The 21,083-nt window shown below is 47.9% G+C and overlaps 1 protein-coding gene across 1 annotated transcript in view; it reads right to left on the bottom strand.

Moving 5' to 3' along the window:
• The window catches only part of UBE2O (ubiquitin conjugating enzyme E2 O), a 95,384-nt gene extending 74,555 nt beyond the window's left edge, over positions 1-20,829 (bottom strand). Inside the window, exons 1-2 of the mRNA XM_063458996.1 lie at positions 20,805-20,829; positions 13,395-13,457 (exon numbers count right to left, since the gene is read on the bottom strand). Of these exons, the coding sequence (XP_063315066.1) occupies positions 13,395-13,439 (45 nt within the window). The 5' untranslated portion in view covers positions 13,440-13,457; positions 20,805-20,829. The remainder of the gene's footprint in view (positions 1-13,394; positions 13,458-20,804) is intronic.
• Between the last annotated feature and the right edge of the window lie 254 nt (positions 20,830-21,083).

Raw genomic sequence — 21,083 nt, 5'->3', positions numbered from 1 at the left:
GTGTCACCCATATAAAGTATCCTATTCTGATAAATATATACATACATTACTCAAATGTATATATAAATCTTAAGTGGTGTTATTGTCTTAAAGAGATACAATATCAATTCAATTATTATAAAAAAGGAAAAAAAAAAAAAAAGAGAAAAATTGTGTTGATAAATAAAATTACATCTTATATATTTCATCATAGTGAGGAACATATGAAGACTGAGATGAAGGGGAAGAAAAAGGAAAAAAAAAAGTTTTTTATAAAAAATGACAAAGTTCAAAATCAAGATTAAGACCTCTAGGGTGTAGAGTGTCCAATTCGAATATCCACTTCATCTCAGCCTTCCCCATTTTCCTCACCAAGTCATCACCTCACCAATCTGTGACTACCTTTTGGATACCCTTAAATTGTATCCCTTTTGGGTCGCTATTATGCATATTTTTAAAGTGAAGTGATACGCTGTGTAACGGATCACCTGGCACCCCGACTGGGTACCTCCGTTGATGGATGCTCCTAGCGCTTCTTGAGGATTCCAAGCACTCTAGCCGACAACACAACCACCGCAGGACGAACCTCTCTTCCTTCCAGAGCGAAGCAGGAACGAGCTCTTAAAAGAGCTTAGGAGTGATTATAGAAAGGGAATATGCAGAGCATAGCAATCCCTCGTAGCAGATTCCCCCAATAAGAGACAGGACTCCAAATTGAGGGTGAAGTAGAACTGACAAAATCTTTATTTTACTTGGGACTAGCCCATTTGGTCATTACATTAACATTGCTGTGAAAACTCAATAAAATTACAAACAGTCAAATCATAGCAGGCAACATTCAGTGACTTATTTTAACATAATTACATATTTATAAATAGGTGGGGAAGACCATAATTAACACAAATGTCTCTCCTGCATGCAGAATTAGCGATATGCAAATCTACCCGAATATGCAAATTACCAGTCTTGCTATTCAGGTAGTGCATATTACTGTTGCTACCAACAGAGGGCACTACACAAGCTCCATAGCCAAATCCACCTAAGGGGTAGCAATCCTCAGCAGTACAGGAGAGCAGGCAATACATCTCAGGGGCCATAGTCACATGGCAGGAGGCTGGCAATCAGTCTTCTCCAATGCCCAGTGGCAAGGCTGGTACCGCCACATTTCTCCCCTTTTCCAAACAGACTAACAGGGTATCTGACCTCCTGCCGGTCAGTGCCCTGGTTAGTCCAGCAACCCACCCACGAAGCACAAACAGTAATACAGCCTACCCACAATACATGGTTACTACATCTGGGTAAAAGATTAGCTCGTCCATGTCCAGGTGCCTCAACAAAGCTGTGTGGGGTACTGATAGGCTGTCTTGGTGGGTTGCTGAGTGCCAGCGCTACCACGGGAGTAGCCTGGTTGGAGCCATGCTGAAAAGAAGAGTTGGTAGGCTCCTCTCTCGGGATCTGGGGCTGCTGCTGGAGGGGGAGACCGACTGTCTCCCCTTTGGTTACATAGTCCTGCTGCTGGAGGGGGAGACCGACTGTCTCCCCTTGGGCTAAACAGCCCTGCTGCTGGTGGACAGGACCGACTGTCCCTACCCCTAGTGGTGCATGTGCAGAGACCACGGTCCCATCTGCACTGTTGTGGAGCTTACTGTCTCCCCTTGGTGGGTTAAGCTGCTGCTGGGGAGAGGGGGTAACAAGCTCCTCTCCCATACACACTTTCAGCTGCTGGGGAGAGGGGGTAACAAGCTCCTCTCCCATACATACTTTCAGCCGCTGGGGAGAGAGACTAACTGTCTCCTCTCCTAATGACACACACTGCTGCTGGGGAGGAAGGACGACACCTTCAGCTCCCTGTAACACACACTGCCGCTGGGGAGGAAGGACTGCACCTTCGGCTCCCTGAGACTCACTGGACTGCTGGGGAGAGGGACCAACTGTCTCCTCTCCTAAGGACACACACTGCCGCTTGGGAGGAAGGACTGCACCTTCGGCTCCCTGAGACTCATTGGACTGCTGGGAAGAGGGACCAACTGTCTCCTCTCTTAAGGACACACACTGCCGCTGGGGAGGAAGGACGGCACCTTCAGCTCCCTGGGATACATACTGCCGCTGGGGATCTGGGCCGACTGCCCAGCATCCCTGTAGGGCCGGTAGAGAGACCTCGGTCCCATCTCCACCTGCCAGCTGGGTGTCTTCCCAGGACAAGTCAATAAGATCTTCCATCTCTGGTGCTGGTTGGGACATATGTGGTACAGTACCAAGGTCCCCTGATAACAGGCTTGGTTGCTGGGGAGGAAGAACTAAACTCAATGCTTCCGGTGGCATACAGTCAATAAGCCCCATCATGTCAGAGACAGGCGGCGTTATACATTGGAATAGGCAAACATAATCCTGTTCTAGTTCCCACTCCCGGTTGGCAAGAAAAGATAGATCTGGCTGAATGGCATCGATCTCCGTAAGGTCCCAGTTGTCTGCCCGCTCAGCTCGGATGGACCAGAAGCGAGCAATGTCGGTGTCTCCGAACCAGAGACTAGTTTCAATAGTATCCCACAACAAACCAGGGCCATCGTAGTCTTCCCCCTCAATACACTTGTACTCGATCAGCCATGGGTAGAGGTGGTAAGCATGCCACCGCAGGGCCCGATAGGAATCATCCAGCCACACCTCAGTCTCAACTAACGTCTCCAGTTCGCTTACCCATTCCTCTGAGGGCTGGTTTCCCAATAATGGCATCCGCAGCTCTAGTTGTTCTGCTTGGCGCTGGTTAGTGGTCAGGATTTCCTCGTACCGGAAGGGTCGAATTTCGTCGATGTCCTCCTTCCAGAGATCGGTACGAAGCGCCACCCTCCACTCTGTCTCTTTTTCCTCTGGGATAGGATACTCCATACTGCGCATCACATCCTGTAGTCGCTGCTGGAGCCTGGCATCAAAGGGAGATACTGCACGGCCTTCCATCTCTGAAGTAGTGCTGGTTTTCCCAAGGCTAGGAAGCCATCCCACCGCTGCCACCAATGTAACGGATCACCTGGCACCCCGACTGGGTACCTCCGTTGATGGATGCTCCTAGCGCTTCTTGAGGATTCCAAGCACTCTAGCCGACAACACAACCACCGCAGGACGAACCTCTCTTCCTTCCAGAGCGAAGCAGGAACGAGCTCTTAAAAGAGCTTAGGAGTGATTATAGAAAGGGAATATGCAGAGCATAGCAATCCCTCGTAGCAGATTCCCCCAATAAGAGACAGGACTCCAAATTGAGGGTGAAGTAGAACTGACAAAATCTTTATTTTACTTGGGACTAGCCCATTTGGTCATTACATTAACATTGCTGTGAAAACTCAATAAAATTACAAACAGTCAAATCATAGCAGGCAACATTCAGTGACTTATTTTAACATAATTACATATTTATAAATAGGTGGGGAAGACCATAATTAACACAAATGTCTCTCCTGCATGCAGAATTAGCGATATGCAAATCTACCCGAATATGCAAATTACCAGTCTTGCTATTCAGGTAGTGCATATTACTGTTGCTACCAACAGAGGGCACTACACAAGCTCCATAGCCAAATCCACCTAAGGGGTAGCAATCCTCAGCAGTACAGGAGAGCAGGCAATACATCTCAGGGGCCATAGTCACATGGCAGGAGGCTGGCAATCAGTCTTCTCCAATGCCCAGTGGCAAGGCTGGTACCGCCACACGCTGTGTTTCATAAATCCATTTTTCACATTTCTGACGTGTTCCTGTATTCTCACCTGCAGAGGGCGTATTGTCCGTACGCCACATGGGCACGTCAGCATGTAAATTACCCTTTTGGTGTGGCAGGTGATAATGTCCTCAGCCGGTCACCAACTGGATTCTGGGCCCGCTGGGACCGCCACCGAGACCACAGAGAGAACCCAGACAACGTTCGGCTGGAGCTTCCTATGCCCCCCGGACTGGACGATACCGAGACCCGACGTCCCCGGAGGAATAGTCGCGCTCCCCTGAACTTTCCATGATACAACACCCTCTACTCTAAGCGATGAAACCCTGATGCTGGACGACGACGGTTTCCGCTCTGGTTGTCTCTGGATGTGTAAGTTCCACACGACAGACTTTGAGGTACTATGGGGCCCCCTCTTTTTCTTGTCATCTTGGGAGGGGGGTTATTGGGACAAGTGGACTCTGGACTGGGCCCTCTACTGCTGTGATTCCCGTACCTAATTGCCTTATAATATGGCATTCCTGGTCCCATGATTTGTGACACCAACTGCATACGCACATGTTGAACCTTTGGGTGGGGGGATTGGGGGGGGGGGTGATGCGGACTGTCCCCTCCGAGGTTCCGCTGTGAACAACACGGACTTGTGGGCCACTGGTTCTTGCCTGGGCTATGGGATAGATGTGGATTCGGGGGGGGGGGGGGAGCGGGGCGGGGGTTGTAGGATGTATTCCATGCCTCCGCACTACTTGCCGTTTTCCATAGAGGGTCACATGTTGTTGTACTTAACTGCATATTACCTCGGGGTTTAGTACGTATAAGTGTCAAGATGGATGGCCTGCTCCGCACTCGTACCCTACTCCTGAGACCTACACACCCATAACTAATTTGTGGGGGACCGGCTTGCGGCTCCTGCCCCGCTCCTTTCTCCCCCCCTCCCGCCCCGCCCCTCTCTGTCCCCCCCCCTTCTCACCCTCTCTCTCCCACCCCCTCCTTCCCTTTCCCCCCTGCCCCCCCCCCCCGCTCCCTCGGCCCCTTCTCCGGGTGTGTGCGGTGGCCTCCCAAGCCCCCCGCCCAGACACGCACATGGGATTGCAGGGATATCAGAACCACCTGTTCATCTCGGGGTGTATCCGCCTGTTAACCCCCACCCGGGAGCGCCCCCCCTCACGCGTGTGCATTCCCCCCCTCCCGCTTGCCCCCCCTCCCTCTCGGATGCGGGGCGAGCTGGGGGAGGTGAACCGTGGTGAGGGATTGTACTTAAAGATGTTAACACTGTTTTAAGGTTTGCTAATCTTGTTTTGCTATATTACGTTTTGCATGGATCACTACATATGCACGTGGTTATTCTTATCTTTAGGTTTTGCTCTCCATAGACTCATTCCCCCTCATGACCCGGGGATTTGCCATATGTAAAATGTTCATTAATCCATAATATGATCACTAGCCGACCCGCAAGGGGCGGACTAGTGGGATAGGTGGGAGGACTAGAAGGAGGTGCTCTGAGCTGGGGCTGTACCTGGGAACACGGGATAGCTTTGGAATTCACTGACTAGCCTGGACACTTGTATTTATTGCCTAACCTACTTAACGATTACTGTCCACGGGCTCCTTCATCGCTACTGCCCAAAAGGCCATTTACATTGCCCACTAACTCTCAACACGGGGGGTGGGTTGAGGCGGGTGCTGAATATCTTCTCGTGGGAGATCCTTTGAGCGGAGCCCGAACCGTGCTTCCACACATATACACTCGTGCTAAAGGTGGTGCGGCCGCGCAACGAGTACTTTAATCTCCTGGGCTGGTACCGGAGTGAAGACCCATTGACGTCGGCTGCTGCACGAGACCACCCTCCTCCACCTTGGTGGGGGGTATAGATTTGGGATAGAACCCAAATTCTGTGAGGGTATCGACAATAGGGATACTTACCTCCTTTTAATCCCCTTACAGACGACTGAACCTGTACCTCGGGCCCCTGGACGAACCTGCCCCTACACTCACTTTACCTATCTCTGATCCCCTCTCTTCCCCCTACCCGTTCTCTCACACCCCCCCTATCTTTTTTCTCCCTCTTTTCTTTCCTCTTCCTCCTCCCCCCCTCCCTCCTGCATTGGACTGCCGGGCGTGTGGACTGGTTGCTCTTCACTAACCCACATTCCCGACGATACTGAGCACTATGGCCTACCGCACAGCACCCCTGAAGGTTATCACGCAGAACTGTAGGGGACTTAACATCCCCGAACGCAGGACGCACCTATTGAGGGAACTACATCGAAAGCGGGTGTCAATCGCCCTGTTACAAGAAACACATTTTAAGGAAGGGTCACAACCCAGATTACGCAACCGACACTATGCTACCAACTACTTTTGCAATCATCCCGCATCGCACAAGACCGGTGTAGCCATTCTACTGGCGACCAACCTGGGATTTGAAGAACTCGACCGTGTACAGGACTCAATGGGGAGGTACCTCTTCCTTAAAGGGGTCATCGCGGACAAAATTTACACCATAGCCTCCATTTATGTACCTAATAAGAGGCAAGCTCCTTTCCTCCGCAACGCTCTCCAACAATTAGAGGACTTCTCCGACGGAATCCTAATCGTAGGAGGCGATTTTAACGCCCCACTGGACCCGACGTTGGATTCTTCCACGGGTCACAGCTGCATATCGCAGCGCCATATTAGGTCCATTAGACAATCACTAGAGGCCCTCAGATTAGTGGACTGCTGGAGGACATTACACCCCTCGGTGAAGGATTACACCTACTTCTCGGCGCTTCATAACCGATATTCACGCATTGATTATCTTTTCCTTACTCAAGAGGGACTATCTTGCCTACTTGGAGCCGACATTACCCCTGCTACCTGGTCGGACCATGGATCTGTCACCATGGAATTGGCCTCCCCACTCTACAAACCAACAGGATGGACCTGGAGACTCAATGAGGCCCTGCTACTAGATATGGACACGAAGGACCAACTACATCAGGCACTAGAGCAGTACTTTAGGGAAAATGACACGACGGATGTCTCCCCGATCTCGCTCTGGGAAGCACACAAGAGCGTGATCCGCGGGACATTCATTCGCATCGCCTCGCAAAAACGGAAGGCATTCATGTCCGAGCTGACTGAGCTACATCGCACCATCTCGGCACTGGAGCGCAGTCATAAGAGATCCCAACTGAATGCGGTCTATGGAGAACTGATGGAACATCGAAGACAACTTAAAGCCCTCCTCTTGAAGAGACACCTCAGGTCTGTACAACGCTCTAAGGGCTTCTACTATGCCCACGCCAACAAAGGTGGCAAGTACCTTGCACGGCTGTTAAAAGGCCCCATGCCCCATAGGCAAATTCGACAAGTCTGCTTGACCTCCGGGGAGATATCTCCCTTCCCGGAGAAGATTGCGGAGGAATTCAGGCAGTTTTATGAAAAACTGTATAATCTATATCCACCTAAAGGGGAAGCTGAGACTGTGAGGCACCGCTCGATGGTTCAGGAATATCTGTCTGAAATGGGCATTCACAGACTGGAGCAAGATTCTGCGGCACTCCTGGAAGCTCCAATTGGTATTGAAGAAATAGCTGCAGCCCTGAAATCCTCTAAGACCGGTAAGGCACCAGGACCAGACGGCTTCTCTGTGGGGTACTATAAAAGTTTCTCCGACATACTTTTACCTCGACTCACTGATGCCCTCAACGCAGTCGGAGAGGGGGGACATCTGGGGAGGGAATCAGTAGCTGCTACCATCTCCGTACTCCTGAAACCTGGGAAGGATCCGTTACACTGCGGCAGTTACCGCCCGATCTCATTACTTAATGTGGATTCCAAACTGTTCACAAAAGTCCTGGCTACCCGTCTCAAATGCCTTCTACCCGAGCTGATTCACGAGGACCAAACAGGGTTCATACCGGGTAGGGAAGCCAGAGACAGCACCATGAGATTATTCGCCATCCAGCATCATGCTAGGAGACATGGGACCCGATTGATGCTTCTCTCCACGGACGCGGAGAAGGCGTTTGATCGGGTCAACTGGTCATACCTTATGGAGATGCTGAGATGGCAGGGATGCGGTGAAAGGCTCCTCTCTTGGATATCTGCACTATATATGGACCCTCGAGCAACTGTGAGAATCAATGGGGCCACGACGACAGACTTCGCGATCCGTAATGGAACCAGGCAGGGATGCCCGCTCTCACCACTGTTGTTCGCACTATACCTGGAACCCCTCTTACAAGCTATCAGGCAAAGCCCAGACATCAAGGGCTATGAGTGGGAAGGAGTGCACCATAAGGTGGCAGCTTACGCCGACGACCTCCTCTTTTTTGTCCGCAACCCCCGAACAACACTACCTTGCCTCCTCACAGAACTTGACAGATTCGGACAACTATCTGGATTTAAACTCAACATCCCTAAATGTGAGGCACTAAACATCACACTCCCCACAGAGGAGGCCCGCTCCCTGGAATCGCAATTCGCGTTCCGCTGGTGCTCCAACAAAATGAAGTACCTAGGCGTTTGGGTGACTACGGACCCGGAGGATATATACGACTGCAACTTTACACCCCTCCTCAAGAACGTCCTGATGGACCTCTCCAACTGGTCCTATCCACATGTTACATGGCACGGCAGAGTTGCTGTACTTAAAATGAATGTCCTACCAAGGATCCTCTATCTCCTGCAAACAACGCCCGTTGCCATTCCGGAGTCTTTCTTCTCGGCCCTAAAATCGGGAGTGCTTAAATATGTCTGGCGAGGCGGTCGCCCTCGACTTCGGCATGAAATCCTGTGCCGACCTAGGACACAAGGCGGTCTAGCGCTCCCTGATTTTAAAAAATATTATCAGGCCGCGGTAATGCAACGTGTTTTAGACTGGCATGTAACCTCGGCACCCAAACAATGGGTGACCCTGGATAGGGGACTCATAGGCTCAACGCTGGAGGCCCAGGTATGGGGGAATCCCGGAAGACGCATCACTCCGACTCGCACTGAGGGACTGGTCTCTCAGACCCTGATTGGTTGGCGAACACTGAGGAAGCAAGAACACATCTCCCCAATGCCTAGCCCAATGCTACCGATCACACACAATGTAGAGGTAGGAGGTGGGCTCCCAGCGGGAGCATGGCCCATCGAGAGTGAACGTGCATATATACCCATACATACAATCCTCGCTGATGGGAAGCTTCGGGATCTCCCATCGCTGCTTGGAGACAGGCCCTGGACCCTTCTCTCCCAATTCCGTTACATGCAACTGAAACACTTCATTGCCTCCATTCCACACAATGCACGGTTGCGTAGGGACCTCACATGGTTCGAAAGACTCTGTGACCAAGGACTAGATCTGGCCCACGCAATCTCGATGCTCTATCAAAACCTATTGGTGGGAGGCACCCCCGCACCGTTGGCGTTTAAGCGGCAATGGGAAGGACAAATGGGGAAGGAACTTACCACCCAACAATGGGAATCCGCGCTGCTTTGGCAACATAAGAGCTCAATGAGCTCTTATTACCAGGAAATGAATTTATTATTACCAGGAAACAAGCTGATATCCCTGTGGTATCGGACACCGGCACTACTTCACCGAATCTTCCCATCAATCCCACCAGTGTGCTGGAGATGCCAGGAAGACCGCGGCACGGTACTACATATCTGGTGGGAATGCAAACTCATTACCCCATATTGGATCATGATCAGGACCGAGGTGACGCTCATCCTGAGGGACATACCCAATTGGACTGCGGAATTGGCCTTGCTACACGCCTCTACACAGCCCATACCAGTGTATAAAAAGTCGTTACTGCGGCACTTGCTTAACGCAGCTAAGGCCAACATTCCAGCACATTGGAAAACAGATACGGTGCCAACTAAACAAGAATGGATTCACCGGGTCGAAGATATTCAGGGGGCGGAGGAGGCACACGCCACCATCACTGGTCGAAGAACCAGACACACCGACATGTGGATGCCCTGGTTTTACTATATTGCTCAGTACCGACAAGATGGAGACAATCAGAGACACACGGCGCAGGCATCTATGCCCCCCTCCTCCTAATCCCCTTTCCTTTCTTCTCCTCCTTCTGATCGCAGGGTCTCGAGGGGTCTGGGATCGATACTGGACAGACTGGACTTAAGCAGATAGGTGGAGCTCCGTGACAACTGACAGGATAGAAACCACTGACTAGAAACCTATGAGTTAGGACTTGTCATTGGACGGCAGACACTGGGGGTGGACATCGCCTTCAGGGACACTTACTGTACTGGACATTCCACAATCTGAATACGCTCTGATTCAACTCACTAGCATTTTGACATATGGACTGACAGAAACCCTACACACACACACGCAACTGAAAACACCGCCCGTGACAGGAGTGATCAGAGGCCCTTAGAACCATTCGGTGACTCAGCGCTGTTGAGGTAGAGGTGATCGGTAAGCATGTTTTGGGCTCCGCCTTGGATGGGTATCGCATGGGAGGGGTCAGCACTTGCATTGGGACTTAGTTTTCTACCCTTAGTCTGGGCATTTGGCTACTTATGGTGGGGGTGCCGGGTCATGGAGGTGTTGTAAGATAGGTCTCCCACATACCTTACCTAACGGGAGGTACTTCAACATCACTGAACCGATTATAGCTCTCCCCGGATGTGCCCCGGATTACATCTGGACCCTACCACCAACGTCCCCACATATGTGGAAGATTTGCTGGTGTCATTGCCCATACGCTATCTTCCGACCTTGGCTGACCCGACCCCGCATAGCCCTAAACTCGAGACTTACTGGTCTCCCTACCCTGAAACTATATTACGCCCCGAACTAGCCTCGAATATCTAAGGCAATAACTACCTATGTGACATATCCATCCCCTGTCCACCACATGCAAGCGCCAACTGTAATCCATGTCTAGCCAGAATTATATCAGGCCGTGAATAAATACTTATACACACACAAATGCTACATGAAGGCGCTCAATACTGAGTCCTGCTCTCTACTTCCACATATAAAGGGAAGTAATCACGGAATTTGTCAACCTAGGTCAATACTTTGTTCACCTGATTTTGTGATGTTTAACTGTACTAAAATTGTTTTACTCAGACTGTTCTGATACTAGAATATTTTATGCTGGCTTTATCTTGCTTTGGAAATATTACGTTTTTACTTGGCCTGCGAGCCACTTATGTTGATTATTTCATCTCAATAAACAGATTTACAAAAAAAAAATGATTGCTAATGTGACCTACACTGGTATTTCACAAGGAACCTATTGAGATCATTCCAAAAATTGATTATACATGAGAAAGATGTGATTGGACTATTACAAATCCTAATAATGGACTCAACGATGATGGCAAAGCATGCTGAAAACAGAAAAAGACGAGACAGATGCTTGTGAAAGACTTTGGATGCACCTATGAAGGTGATGTAAGAAAATACTTTGCCATATAGTTTATCATTGAATGACTACCGCAAACAGCCTTCTTATGCTGAAAAGAAGTGCTATGCTAATTATGGACATTGCTATTATGTTTCCAGACAGAATATGACCGGAAAAAGAAATAAAGGCTGATAACTGTCAACACCCAGCTGTTTCTCAAGATGGAACATGGTACTGACAAAACCAGATTGACTATCAAAGCACCTCACAGTACAAGACACAGATTGTTGCCTACAACTCAGAAAAAGTGGTTAATAGGAAGGAGCAGAAGAAGAGGAACATAGATTTCTACTGGAGGGAAAAACCAGCAATGAACTTTACAATGACATTTGGTGGCATATGAATTTGAATTAGAAAGAAACACGAAAGAAACCTTGATGCAATTAATAAATAATAACAAGACCGGCCTACTAAGAGCAGATGCCCTGCCAAGAGAATGGAATATAAAAAGCCAGCAAAATCTTTCAGAAACCTGACATCATGGGACACTTGTACTAAAGCACGATTTGCAGCTTTTCTTAAACTCTACATATTATGTACATACCTGCAAAGCAAGGAACTCCTGTAAACATAAACACAGAGACATTGATACAACAAGGAATCTGTAATGGTTCTGTTGCAGATGTGATCTACCGATGTACTCCTTGCTCTTTTTGTATAACTATACCAATCAAAACGTTAAATGGCTCCATAGAATCAAACGACAAAGGATTTTTGCTATATTCCGGACTTCCAGGAATGTGGTGCATGGACAGAAAAATTATCATTACCAAAGCAATCATGCTATTTTTTTCTCTGTATCAGAAATGTGTCAGTGACGATGTGTAATATAATAAAGATACTATAATTAATGGTATAAAATAAACACATAATGTGTTAATTACAAAGGTGGATAGACTTTGTGAATATCTGAAACGCAATTGAAGATTATTGCTAAAATGCCATATGCAGCTGCAGTCTGGCCTACAAACAAATATATTAGACATAAAGTATAAGAGCATAACAGCTAATTACCCAGATAAATAATTGAATAATGATAGTTAAAGATCATATGATTACAATAACAACTGCAATAATTAATGTTTTAACCTTAAAAGAAAATGTAAAATGTTTTTATTACATCAGAAACTACTCGATATTCGTTCAAGTTTGCAGAGTGGTATAATTAATACAATCTAATTCATGTAAGTGAAGTACTTCAACAGTTAAAATGTAACTGAAAGACAGGCAGAAACTTTACTTCACCTATCATAAAGTTTATTTACAATGATAAACACATTCAGTCTGCTATAGCTAAGGCCAGTCAATGGAAAGCCAAAGAGTATTATGGATTAACCCGTCCAGGTGATATACATGATTATTTTAGAAATTGATCATTTAGGTCACCTATTGCAAACTGGTGAAAAGATGTCAAAAATATAAATTCAACATCCATACCACTCTATGTATATATATATATATATTAAAATACACGTAATCAAATATTTTATCGGTTTTTCAAATACCAAGAAAATGTTATTTGGTTTGTGATGGTTAAAGGTACATAAAAACACCTATACAAAGGTAGAGTTATAATATAAATACCTTCAATATTGTATCTGAGTGCTTTCTTAACTCACTTTTAGAAATAATAAAAAATCCAAATCATCTTAAGCTACACCCTACAGCCACTGAAAAATAAATTTAAACAATTAATGTCAGATCTTGGTAAAAAAAAAAAAAAAAAAAGTGTTATAGGACACTTTTTGGGAGTTTCTGGTATTTTAAGCCACTAATAACTGTAGTTATTATATTTACTAATTGTAACTTAGGGGATAAGTTGTCTTCTACCTAACAGGACCAAGCATGAATGAATAATGTCATATTTCCACCCGCGGTTACAGTACTAATGTGTATATAAGAACAATAAACCCACAGCTCTGTCTGTTCACTGCTTGACCCTCAACACGGAGCTATGTCTCGTTCTTGGGGGGATTTACTGTATGCTGTTAGAGACTGATTGCCAGGAGTGTAAGCCGCTTGGTGCTTTTCCTGTTCAGCTGCTAGCAGCTATTCGTGAGGTTCCAGTTCGGGAGTTTGGAGTGCTACTTGGTATCCTGTTAGGGAGTTTGGGGTTCTGCAGTAGCTGTGCCTGTGTCTCTGGAAGGGGAAGATCTACTAAACGGCTTTTAACCCCTTTTGTGCCCGGGGTGCCGTTACAGGGGGTTTCTGTCGATAACAATTATACTCTTACTTTTAACATAATACTTTAGTATTAAATGATATTAACATATTCTAGCCACTTACTATGAAAACTGACTCCTCATCATCAGTGGTAAAGATTGTCTCCATGGTAATGGCAATGTTAGCCTGTAAAAAATAAACTCTTTAAAATTAAAATATTACGTGTTATGTGGCTTGGTTTGGGGACATTTCATTCTAAACTTAAAATTAATTTTTTTTTTGAGTCATTTTACATTGTGGTTACACTATGTGCTATTATCATCTCCCTTCAGGGCTGCCTAATGTCAATTATATGAAAAAATGTACGTCTGTCGTCAGTGCGCCCAATGCATTGGTGACAGACGTGGTCATCTTCAGGCTCTCTGCCTGCAAGGGGAGGCTTGATTTTCCCTCTGTTTTGTGCAATGTCATTTAAAAAATGTTGTAATTTAAATAAAGTCCTCCACTCTTCTCTGCCCATCCCTCCCTCCCCTCACCGGCTCTAAACACATGCACCCAGAGCCAGTATAAGAGGTCCTCAATGGTCTTTGAGAAGCAATTGACTGGGCCACATGAGGCAGGCTGTGATGTCAGACGAAGTGTGGAAAGGGGCATGGGGTGATTCGTCAGTGCATGATTCCAGGTAAGTTTTGGATTTTGTTTTTAACAGGGTGGGGCCTAAAAGAAATAGGGCATTCTAAATTGAATAAATCCACTTTCTTTTAAAAAGTGTTCCCTTAAATGTGAAATTCACAGGGGGTGGGGGGGGGTGGAGCCTAACTGCCGAGCGAGACACACGCACCGGGAAACAGCTCCCGACCAAAACAAACAAATCAAGGGGTAAACACCCCAGAAATCGAAGCGGAAAACGGCAGAAAGGCAAGCAACAAGCAGGGGCAGCTAATGACCCCAAACACACGAGCCGCACACACCGCGAGAACCCCCAAAAGCCAATGGGGCCTACACGAGCCCGCACCTGGGAGAGGTGGACGCTCTACCCGACAGCAAAGCCATGCATGGCACCCATGGCACACCTGCATCCTACCCCCTCCCCCCCATGGACTGGCGGGGGATATCCCGGTCCTCACTGGACATCAGGGGCAGCCAGCTATGGCCTAACCACAAGCCAGAACCCGAAATGAAAAGGGACAAACCTGTACAAAGCACACCCAAGATGGCGACGAACTGCCTGACGCACAAGCAGACCATGCTGCCGACAATGCACCAGCCTGACCTCTCGCACAGAATAGAGGCGCTCTTACAACAGTTTTGGGACAAACTTGAGAAGCGACAGGTAGTGGCCCGAACCGTCAGCCCGAAACCTAGGCAGGAGGGTGGGCGGAACCACTGCCGGCAGGGGGTGAGGGGCAAGCACCTGGGCACAAAGCAACCACGATCACGCACCCACACTTTACCTGGCCCTCCCGGGCTGCAGACCACCGGGCGGAGAACCCAGACGCATCACCCACACACACGGTGGCAAACCAGACGTATGTGACAGAAGATCTCCAGACCCTCCGTTACTCCCGCAAGAGGAGAAAACTCAGGCCCTAGAGGTAACCGAGTTTGTGGCCAAGGAATGCAGGCCTGCATACCAGCCTGGGGCTGGGGGGACATCCTCTCGCACACCGGCACGACAGCGGAACGAACTGATCACCGCCCCAGGTACGCACACAAGGCCTCCAGAAAGGGCATAGGCTGAGGCAGACTGGACTGATGCGACGCACGGCCCGCAGCCTGCGACCCTGCTCACCACGCAGAGACTCCCTCTCCCATCAATCGGAGGCAACAAAAGTTTATTAATTTAAAATGTGGGACCAGAAGCCCAGTATAACGTACGCAGACTACACAGTTATGTTTTTGTTTGTTATACTTTCTTATCAATGTCTACCTACTGAGGCAGCGGATTATAAGCATTGTGTTTGCAGTCTTGAAGGGCCTCAGTGGCTTTAATTTCCGTGAGTCTCACACGCACTATGGCCACTGACACTAACATTCTATGTGGCATCCCACTAACAGGTGTAATCATAACCTTGCAATCCTGGTTGTCCGCAGCTTGAATGCATAACTATCACTGTCCACTCGCCTACAGACTTCAGCATGCTTATTAATAGTTTTCCCTTTTCATAAACTCTCAAAGGGCGAGATATTTTGTCTAGGCAAACCTGCATACATCTTGTGAACAAACTAAATATCCTGTTCGTTGTTCTAAGAAACATTACAATCGTAAACTACAGATATAGTAAAAAAAATGTGCATGTCCATTCAAATACCCTGAATGTAAAGCTTGATAAATAGTCGGAGGACTGCCGTTGGGGTACCTCAGGCTTGTAACCATCCTATGCACTGCAAAAAAATAAAAATAAAAAATAAAAAGGGGGAATTTACTTGAATTCACTTTGCATTCTCACTTTCGTAAATAACCCTGTAAATTACTAACTGCGTTGAAAACTATGAATTACTCGCCAGGAGACCGCAAGTCAAAATTGATAAACAACTCTGCCAGGGCCGGCGCCACATGTAAGGCGACCTAGGCAGCTGCCTAGGGCGCAACTTACCAGAGGGCGCCGGATCCCTGTCCCCGCTGCGCCGCCTGAGCGCTTTAGCAAGCCCCAGGCGGCGCAGCACTGCTGCATGGAGGGCGGCCGGGTTTATGACCGGCAGGAGGGAAGCGCAGAGCGCTCCCTCCTGCCAGTCTCTCCATGTAGCGTGGCCGCATGTGAGCATTTCCTGTCATTCCGCCGGCGGCCGGGTACAGGAAACAAAGGTTCCTGTCCCGCGTTCCGCGCCGCCCGGCCACGCTACATGGGCAGGAGGGGAGGGTAAGGACCACTAAGGGGGGGGGGCTTAAGGACCACTAAGGGGGGGGGGCTTAAGGACCACTAAGGGGGGGGCTTAAGGACCACTAAGGGGGGGGCTTAAGGACCACTAAGGGGGGGGGGGGGAGGGGAAGGGGCTTAAGGACCACTAAGGGGGGGGAGGGGAGGGGGCTTAAGGACCACTAAGGGGGGGGAGGGGGCTTAAGGACCACTAAGGGGGGAGGGGGGGGTTTAAGGACCACTAAGGGAGAGGGGGGGTATAAGGACCACTAAGGGAGCAGGGGGGGGTATAAGGACCACTAAGGGAGGAGGGGGGGGGTATAAGGACCACTAAGGGAGGAGGGGGGGTATAAGGACCACTAAGGGGGGGTATAAGGACCACTAGGGGAGGGATGGGGGGGGTATAAGGACCTCTATGGGAGGGATGGGGGGGATAAGGAGCACTATGGGAGGGGGGGATAAGGAGCACTATGGGAGGGGGGATAAGGTGCACTATGGGAGGGAGGGGGGGGATAAGGACCACTATGGGAGGGGGGGGGATAAGGACCACTATTGGAGGGAGGGGGGGATAAGGACCACTATTGGAGGGGGGGGGGTAAGGACCACTATGGGAGGGGGAGGGGGGGTAAGGACCACTATGGGAGGGAGGGGGGTAAGGACCACTATGGGAGGGAGGGGGGTAAGGACCACTATGGGAGGTTGGGGGGGATAAGGACCACTATGGGAGGGAGGGGGGGTAAGGACCACTATGGGAGGTTGGGGGGGATAAGGACCACTAGGGGAGGGGGGATAAGGACCACTAGGGGAGGGGGGATAAGGACCACTAGGGGAGGGGGGATAAGGACCACTAGGGGAGGGGGGATAAGGACCACTAGGGGAGGGGGGATAAGGACCACTAGGGGAGGGGGGATAAGGACCACTAGGGGAGGGGGGATAAGGACCACTAGGGGAGGGGGATAAGGACCACATGGGGAGGGAGGGGGGATAAGGACCACTAGGGGAGGGGGGATAAGGACCACTAGGGGAGGGGGGATAAGGACCACTAGGGGAGGGGGGGTAAGGACCACTAGGGGAGGGGGGGTAAGGACCACTAAGGGGGGGGGGGTAAGGACCACCAAAGGGTGGTAAGGAGGGAGGACTACTAAGGAGAGGGGAGGAGGGTGATTACCACTAAGGTTTGGGAGAGGGTGGACCACTAAGGGGTTTGGGAGAGGGAGGACCACTAATGGGGGAGGGGGGAGTGGGAAGACCACCAAGGGGGACTGCAGAGGGACAGGGGGCCAAGGGAGAGCACTAAGTGACAGAAGGGGAGAACACGGAGGGACAGAAGGGAAGGGGAAATCAATAATTGAGGGGAGAGCACTATGATTTTTTTTAAAAAAAAGAAAGCTGTTCCCATCTCAGTTCCTATCCTACCCCACAAACCCTCTCTTTTACACTACACACATACACAATGCATCCCCCCCACACACACAGAAACATACAATGCATTCCTACTCACACACAGACACACCCGAAACACACAATTCATCCCTTACGTTCTCTTACATAATTAATGCACCCCTTACAGACACACACTGCATTCAATTACATACACAGAAACAAACCTTGCACCCCTTACACACACACACACACCCAGAAACATACAATGCATTCCTTACACGCAAACACACACTACATCCCTTACACAAATTGCACACATAAAACATCCCCAACTCATGGATGGGCCATGTAGGTGGATTTATGGGTGGGCATTGTAGGCGAATGCCCCCTGGGGGCCCAGACCGTGAGCTGTGTAAGGGGCCCTAAAAAATGGAGCTGCTTCCTGTTCGTTAATTGTTCTGAGCACTGTTAAAAACAGTCTCCAGAGAGCCTCTTCTGCACCAGACCTGTGGAGCCAGACTGAGCCCATCATCAGCCTCTTGTCCTCATCTGGTGGTAAGTAGGCAATCCAATATATTATTAGTGGCACTAATCTCTAATTTACCTCACATTAAATGGATACTATAGTCACCAGAAGCACTACAGCATAATGTAGTGGTTCTGGTGTCTATAGCCTGTGCCTGTAGGCTTTTTAATGTAAACACACTGTCTTTTCAGATAAGACACTTTGTGAAGACTGGCGTTGGCCCATATGGCAGAGCATATGGGCGGGGCATTGTGATGTCACATGGTGGGCTGGACATATGGGGGGGCGGCAAATTTTTTTTTTGCCTAGGGCGGCAAAAATCCTTGCACCGGCCCTGCTCTTTGCACCTAAAATTTTGGATCGACTGAATGATTTTTCACGATTCCCAGTTTAATAAACTTACAGTGATCAGCCAAAACATTCAAACTACTGACAGGTGAAGTGAATAACATAGATTATATTGTTACAATATGTCAAGGGGTGAGATATATCAGGCAGCAACTTAACAGTCAGTTCCTGAATTTCATGTGTTGGTAGCAGGAAAAATGGAAATCAGAAAGATTTGAGTGATTTTGACAAGGGCCAAATAGTGATGGCTAGATGACTATGTTAGAGCATCTCCAAAACGGCAAGTCTTGTGGGGTGTTCCCAGAATGCAATGGTTAGTACCTACCAAAAGTGGTGCAAGGAAGGAAAACTGGTAAATCGGCATCAGGATTATAGATGCCTAAGGCTTATTGATGCACATGGGGAGAGAAGCCAAGCGGGTCTCGTCACATCACCCAGAAGAGCTACAGTAGTTCAAATTGCTGAAAAATGTAATGCTGACACTTATAGAAAGGTGTCAGAAAACACAGTGCATTGTAGTTTGTTGCGTAGGGCTACGTAGGCACAGATCATACAGAGTGTCTATTGCCTTAAATGGGAATGGAAGCCTCAGAACTAGAACATGGAGCCATGGAAGAAGGTTGCCTGGTCTGATGAATCATGTTTTCTTTTGGATCAGGAGGGTGACCAAGTACGTGTGGATTGTTTACCTGGGGACGAGATGACAGCAGTATGCACTATGGTAAGAAGGCAGGCCAGCAGAGGCAGTGTTTTGCTCTGGGTAATATTCTGCTGGGAAACTGTGGGTCTGGCATTCATGTGGATATTACTTTGACACATACCACCTACCTAGAGATTGCTGCAGACTACATACAACCCTTTATAGCAATGGTGTTCCATGATTGCAGTGGCCTCTTGCAGCAGGATAATGCACCCTGCCATCCTGCAAAAAATGCTCAGGAATGGTTTGAGGAACATGACAGAATCCATAGTGTTTACTTGGTCTCCAAATTCCGCAGATCTCAATCCAACTGAGCATATTTAGACTGTGCAGGAACAACAAATCCGATCCATGGAGGCCCCACCCCTCAACTTGAAGGACTTAAAGTGGCACTGTCAACATTTAAGGACTTTGCTGAATTTGCAAAGTCCCCCAATGGTGGCATAGCAACTGGGAGGCTGGTGGCCAGGGGCGCAGGAAAAAGTGATTTTACTTACCTTAACTTGTATGTCTCTTCGGCGCCAATGTCACAGCATTGAGATCTTTGGAGGATCCTGCAAAACCACAGGATCCTCCTTAGACACAGCCAATTCCCTTCAGCTGTCGCTGGTGACAGATTTTGGGATTGACTCTTAGACTCCACCCTGAACCTAGAAAAGTCAGGTGGAGGAGAAATACAGAGACAAAGTGGTACTTTGTCTCTGTATATCTCTTGACTGGGTTGGGATTTCAGTGATGTCAAAAGGATCTGCTACTAATATCTTGGTGCCAGATACCACAGGACACATTTAGAGGTCTTGTGGAGTCCATGCCTCAACGCATCAGAGCTATTTTGGCAGCACAAGGGGGACCTACACGATATTGGGCAGGTGGTTTTAATGTTGCGCCTGTTGTAAATCTGCATTAATGCTGTGATCACTAGTGACCTTATGAGCTGCATAAATTAAATGATTCATATATAAAGTGCTACATATCTAAACACCAAACATTGTTTTTTTTTTTATATGAGATATATAAGAAAGAAATTGGAGATATTTGGCTTATACATTTTAAGGAACACTCCAGGTATCATAACCAATACACCTTTATCATAAATATTCTCCCTTGTCAAGGGCTTCCAAATTTCCATCTGTTGCCAAAATGTATTCCTGTTTTTGCAAGTAACATTAATGAGGAGGGTATTTTAACCAGGTCCCTGAGTACACCTAAAAATAAGGTTCACTTACTATGTAGCTATGAGTAAAAGGGAACAGCAGAGGGCGCCGCACTGACTTCCCCTCATGATTGAGGCATCACCAGTGTGTGTCTCCAGTGAGGAGGTGTTCCAGGAAATGCTAATTTTAGCAAATTAAAAACCAATTTCAAATTAGGATTAAATAGCAAAGCAGTGATTATAGCTGGTTTCGAGATTAATTCCAAATCACTGCATTTTTCATATGTTTTGCATTTGTACATTTTGCGTTTCTGTTTTTTAGTTCATAACAGTTTGGTGTTTAGAAATAAATAGTATGAATACGAGATACATGCCTGGTTTACACAATTGAGGTGACATCATTATATGATTTTAAAGCATTTTTTGGAGTAATAAAAAGGTGAACGTTAAAGTTTAGTGCTTCACTATTTACGCAATGAGAAGTAATTTGTTAATATGGATGTAATAAAAAGTATAAACATGACGTCAAATGTATATTATTCAAAATATAAATGGACAAGCTTACCTTTGATGTTTAATGGGGAACTTAGTGCACCACACTGCAAGTCTCCAATGCATTTCCAGTATTTTCCTACCTGGTGGTGATGTCATAAATTGAAGAGTAGAGGTGTATAATAGTGCTCTTAGACTGTAATTACATATCTCCCAAAGTTTCAAATAGACATAGAGGGACAGTTTAATATGATGTTTGACTGGGGCTAAGGGAAAGGTTATCCTGAGAAGTTTTAGGTGACTTACTAATAGCAATTTATACGGCTAAAATGTAATTTAGATCAAAAACAAT

This window comes from Pelobates fuscus, chromosome 6 (genome assembly GCF_036172605.1).
Source record: "Pelobates fuscus isolate aPelFus1 chromosome 6, aPelFus1.pri, whole genome shotgun sequence".
NCBI lineage: Eukaryota > Metazoa > Chordata > Amphibia > Anura > Pelobatidae > Pelobates > Pelobates fuscus.
The sequence above is the reverse complement of the archived record's forward strand: the minus strand, read 5'-3'. Positions and strand labels throughout refer to the sequence as shown.